General features: G+C 43.1%; 1 protein-coding gene across 1 annotated transcript; it reads right to left on the reverse strand.

Annotated features, from left to right (window-relative positions):
* On the reverse strand, positions 1-2,895 carry LOC136475189 (haloacid dehalogenase-like hydrolase domain-containing protein At2g33255). Its single transcript, XM_066472740.1, has 5 exons — positions 2,443-2,895; positions 2,277-2,319; positions 1,458-1,518; positions 1,046-1,180; positions 1-522 (listed from the first exon to the last, which is right to left on the reverse strand). The coding sequence occupies exons 1-5, from the start codon at positions 2,855-2,857 to the stop codon at positions 337-339; spliced, it is 840 nt and encodes a 279-aa protein (XP_066328837.1). The 5' UTR covers positions 2,858-2,895; the 3' UTR covers positions 1-336.
* Between the last annotated feature and the right edge of the window lie 2,930 nt (positions 2,896-5,825).

Here is a 5,825-nt window from a genome sequence, read left to right on the forward strand (position 1 = left end):
TTGAGACAACCAAATTGAACGAATGATATCCATGGAAATTTTGATTGTTATATCCTGAATTGCCAGATAGTTGTGGCCATTTCAGTCACTAAACCACACGAGCTCATTTAGTCGGGGACAACATACTATAATAGATTTACAACAAATCGAATCACTTCATTGCCATTCGAAGACATTTAATCCACATTTGGAACAGCCATCACCTTCTGGCTGCAGGCTCTAGCCGGGCTTTTGATACTTGAAAGTTGAAACGCCAACAACATCATCCACATTATTCAAGGTGTTGGTTGGGTAGTCAATTTCACATTAGAAGGGAGGTCCAACAAAACTTCCCCGTCATATTCTACTCTCAGCAGGCACTGGTGCCAAATCAAAATGCTCCTCCAGCACAGTAAATACTTCTGTTAGAGAGGACATCTTGAAGTCAGGTTTCACTTGCTCAGGTAATGAATCATGAGGACCATATCGCCCCGTCTCATCAAGCAAGCAAGTAAAAGCTCCTGCCCTCTTTCCACAAACAACCTGACAATTTTTCAAACAAGTAAGTGAAGCGCAATGTGACCAGCTTCATGGGACCAATTTATGTTGGTTTAGCTATGATGCAAGTGACAACTTAAGTCAGGGATAACTTTTAAAAAGAAAAAGGTTATGATGAAATCGTATGTAGACATAAGGCATGGAATTTATTTCTGGTAATTTCATCATGCTGATTGAAAACATGGACGAGAATGTGCAAGTGCAACTCCCTCTTTTTTAGCAGGCATATTAGGATTTTAAAAGTCTAACTTCACAAATTTTGACCAACAATCTGTCAATAATATGCATGCTGAATGTCTAAAAGTTATATGAACAGATTCGTAATTCAAATATTTGTTAATATGACATTGGTTTTGTAGTGATTGATGATACATTGTAAAAGAAATTGGTGGTCAAAATACAGCCCTAAAGGCTTTTACTAAATCCTAATACACCTACTAAAAACGAATGGAGTATATAGCAACCCTTTTTATATGCTACAGCTTGTAATCAAATGAAGAATGCTCACATCATCCTTGAGACTGTCGCCGACCATGATCACTTCGTGTGGTGGAATGTTCCAAGTGGAGCATATGTGAAGCAGTGGAGCAGGATCTGGCTTACAGGGGCGAAATTCTCTACTCAGTGCAGGAGTGAACGTCATCTGCAAAGATCCCAAACACAAAGTTAGAAAAGAATAAACACACTAAATGCAATGGATAACAATTAAAAAAATTGTACATCTGTCCCACTTCACTATTGCAAGACAATGACAAGCAATGAATCAGATCAGTGAGAGAACGAATAATACGGCATGGTCTCATAATCTGGAAAAAGTTACTACATTATGATAAAAACAGACTCCATGGGTATGAGAGCCAGAAATAACCAAATGAGCATGACAAATTAGTAATCAGAAGGAGGGTGATGCAGCAACTTACACCAAATCTTTGGTGAAACAAATCGACTGCGTCCTTCACATTACGGGTGATCAAACCTCTTCTGCAAAAAGTTGAGGCCTGGAATCAAAAGCTGAATATACGTCTCTAACACAACAAATGATTGACAGACAAAAGAAAACAATGATTGCAGTTATTCATGCATATTAGGCCAGATAAACTCAACTCCCTTTTAAAATGACACCCACACAAGCTCGAAAATAGGCATGAACTCGATTGCTTGTGTCAAGCAACAGTACCCATTCTGGTACACGCAATAAACAAGAAAAGTGAAGACAGCATTTCAACAGACAGCAGTACAACATTGATGCTAGTCGAATTCTTTCTGACTCTATGGTTGGACTAGCAGCATAAGCCTAAGAATTGCTATTGGCATCTTTTGAAGTGGCACGATTGTAAACCATTTTTTCAGATAACGATCTGCTTGTGTATAAGAATTTTAGATGAGAATATAGAATATGGTACAGCCATCACAAATGTGTAGTATGTACGACAGTATGAATGAAAACTTAGTCAGCAGTACACTGTGAGTACAAGTTTTCCTTGCAGAGCAATGTCTCTTAGTGTCAAGTTTATGCAATCCAATTTCCAATCTGGCATGCATATATCATTTGGCATCCACTCATGATCATCTGTATCACGATCAGATTCTGAAGCATCTGGTACTAGCAGGTAAAAATACTGTGCGAAACCAATATCAAAACTGGAGCAATTCCACACACAGTGAGTCAATACGAGGGAAGCACTTTAAGCCACAACTTGGAGGTAGGCAGGTACGAGTAGCAATTAGCAAGGACTGACCTGATCTGCTTGGCGTCCAGGAAGCCGCATAGCTCCGAAGCCCCTGCATACCCAGGACAAATCGCAAGCAGTCACACACCACACCGAGTATCACCGAGCTACAAACTACGAATCCAGAAGCAGCAGCAGCAAGGCAAGCAGGGTGGACTGGTGGTGGCCGCCTGACCGGGCATGATCTGGAGGCGGTCGAGCCCCTCCCGCTCGAAGCGCGCGATGACCTCGTACGCGTGGCGCTGCTTGTCGGGCGCCCAGTCCTCGATGCAGTGGAGGATGTCGACGGCGCCTCTGCCCGCGGCGCGCGCCGCGGCGTACGCCGCGTCCCCGCCGAGGACCTCGCGGTACATGGCCGGGAAGTCGATGACGGGCACCGTGAGGGTGCCGTCCATGTCGAAGACCACCCCGCGCAGCGGCCGCCTCGGCCCGGGCGCAGGCGCGGGCACGGCGGAGGCGGAAGCGAAGGCGGAGGTGGACATGGCCCGGCGGCCGGCAAGGGCCCGGCGGCGGGGGAGGGGCGCGGCGCTCGCGGCGAGGGAGTCGCCGAGGAGCAGGCGGTGGGGCCCGAGGAGCAGGCGGGGGAGCATGAGTGGCGTGATCTGGGCCGCTGGATGGCCCCGTATCGAGTGGCTAGGGTGGGGTTTATGGGCTGCGGGTTGTTGTTGGCCTGGGTGGAGTTTGCAGTGGCGGGCTTTCGCTGTCTCCAGCCTCCAGGCTACCCGCCTCCACTGCATTTGGTTCAGAGGCTAGCTTTGCCTTGCCTTGCCAGCAAGAGCAAGCCTAACCTTACCAAGCCGGGCGAGTCAAATTGGCTAGCCGAGGATAGCCGGGATTTTTCTTGCCAGCACAAGTCCTATCCTAATGCAGCGAGCTCAACAGCCAAATGCACAACTCTCTTGTACAGCCTCGCTGGGTAAGGCAAGGCAAGCTTTGCTTGAAGATCCAAACATACCGGAGCAACATGCGGTACGAAAAGAACGAAAATTGCTCATTTATGTATAGTTTCACATTTCTTTTCTTGAAGAAGGCAAAAAACATGATAGTAAATGAAATGAAGATGGATATTATAATTGACCACGTTGTGAACACAAAGGGTTAATAGACACGGAGTACTCACTTTGTTTCAGATAACAGAACATTTTAGTTTTATTCTAAGTCAAACTTATCTAACTTTAACTAAGATTATATATACAAAATACACTAACATATACAACATCAAATTTGTTGCATCAAAACCAATGTCTTAATAACGTATTTATTTTGTAATGTAGGGATGTTAATATACTTCTAGAAAAACTCAAACAAAGTCAGAGAAGTTTTGGCTAGACAAATCTAAAGTTACATGCAATTTGGACCCGACGGAGTATTTCAGCAGCCATATATCTGATGCGACCTCGAACCATCACTGTAAGGTGTGTTTTAGAACGAGGAGATCTCCAAACCTAGATGTTTATTATGTGTTCTTCATTATTATATTATTAATCGGAAAGTTTTATTTTCTTTTTCTTTTTATAGAAAATGTGCACTACGTGGTTGGACGGAAGGAGTAATTATAAATCTTAAGAGAGTCGATCAAAAGCATGCTGTGGAGTGACGTAGCTGGGTTGGGTCACGTGGGAAGGGGAAATAGAAATTTACCATCAGTAATTAGTAATAACAGCAAAACGCATGGAAACTTATGATTGATCGGGGAAAAAAACTAAAAATGGATTTGCTTTCCCTACCATGCTTATTTTTCACATTTTGTGGTTAACATTTCCATCTCCATTTTACTCTAGAATGCAAGAAAACCTAAATAAGGAGCACTAATAAGTAAGTACAGTAATAACCGGAATTTTATATTTGGGCTCTCATCTGACCATACCTTAGGCATACGTGCATGTGTGCAGACGTGCTGTGCACAGTTATTAAAGCCATGCTGCTGCATGCGGCAATTCGCCGGTTGTTTACGCCAAGGCGGACTACGGCACAGAGAAGCAGCAGCAAGGGTGACTCATTTCTTGCCCTGCAGACCCGGCAATCCTCATTTGGAGGCTATTCAATTCTTCACTAGCATGTACGTACTCTAGTACCCTACCAACCAGCGGTACCGTGCACCTGCCTCTTTGGCCTTGTCGGGGAACTATGACGGGCGATTGTGGCAGAACCTTCTAAATTATAGAACCCATATGTATTTGTTATTATTAACGACTTTTGACATCTATGTATATGTTCCAGGTAACTTAAGAAGACTATCGGGTGTCCTCGGGAAAACCTGAATCATCCACGATTCCCGAGCAGGATCACATTACAGAGTCATTGTAGTATTACAACATTTATTCAAATATATACCTCAGAGTAAAATAGCGGAAGTCTTACGATAACTTAGTTTACAAACCAGTTGTTTCAAACCTTACAAACTAAGTTCGATAATTATTACAAACCATAATAGTAGTGGAGTGACATAATTAAGATAAACAAAACACACAAAATAAAACTGTCCTGCCCAAGGACTACACATTTACTTCTCATTGTCAGATCGAACAATAGTCATGCAGCACGATCTAAAATAGATCTGCTCATGAGGCTCACCTGCAACAAGGGTCAACGAACCCTGAGTACAAAAGTACTCAACAAGACTTAACCGAAATAAGAACTGATAAACTCAGAAATGCAGGCTCAGGGATTCAAGGTATGGCTTTAGCAATAATCAAAGTAATTTTGCGTAAAAGCTCTTTAATAAAAATTCTTTAATTCGACATTTAAAACTTCATAAAATCATATACAAAGCTAACACGATCAGTATAGAGATCATGAAACTTCATATCCAACACTTTCTCAAACCAGCCTCAAGTTCTAGTTATTAATACTACGATGATGAACAGTGAGTTGAGTCTCCATAACCGAGGAGCAACGACGATTCGAACGATTATAAACCCAGCTGGGGATTCCAGACCACACGACATATGCAGGTCCCCGACCTACATATACCAACCTACCATCGGATCCTCTAAAACAAGAACGGGTCCGCGCCACCCGAGAATATAGTACTCCACCATTCCAGCTCATGGCCACGTGGGTACACGCTACTCTCACCATCTCTCCACTCCCAGTGCGCGAGTAGCCATTCTCATAATAGAATAGCCGAGTTAAGGCTTACCGGAGTATGTGGTTAGTACTACAAAGTCTCACCTCATGCAATTCAACAACGGACGGACCTTAATCGACACAGGTGGAACGAAGCCGCTCACAAGACCTCCATGTCTTGTGGCTCTCACACACCGAGTCCGCCCGGTCTAGATTTATTACTTCACATGCTCATATCTCATGATAACATAAGTAACCAAAGATTCATTTAAAATTCTCAGGTGATAGGTAATCACCCGACTAAGCATGACTAAGCATAACTAGGTATTTACGAATTAAAACTGGTAACAAGGTAGATATGGAACAAAACAAGGTTGGTAATGCACCAATTAGGTTTCCACTTGACTCCTAATCACTTAATGCAGTATATATAAAAGCAAAAGTGATAAAATTTGTAAAACATAAGGTAGGGTTAAATGTATCCGAGGC

The sequence above is a fragment of the Miscanthus floridulus genome, chromosome 8, assembly GCF_019320115.1.
Source record: "Miscanthus floridulus cultivar M001 chromosome 8, ASM1932011v1, whole genome shotgun sequence".
In the NCBI taxonomy this organism is placed as follows: Eukaryota; Viridiplantae; Streptophyta; class Magnoliopsida; order Poales; family Poaceae; genus Miscanthus; species Miscanthus floridulus.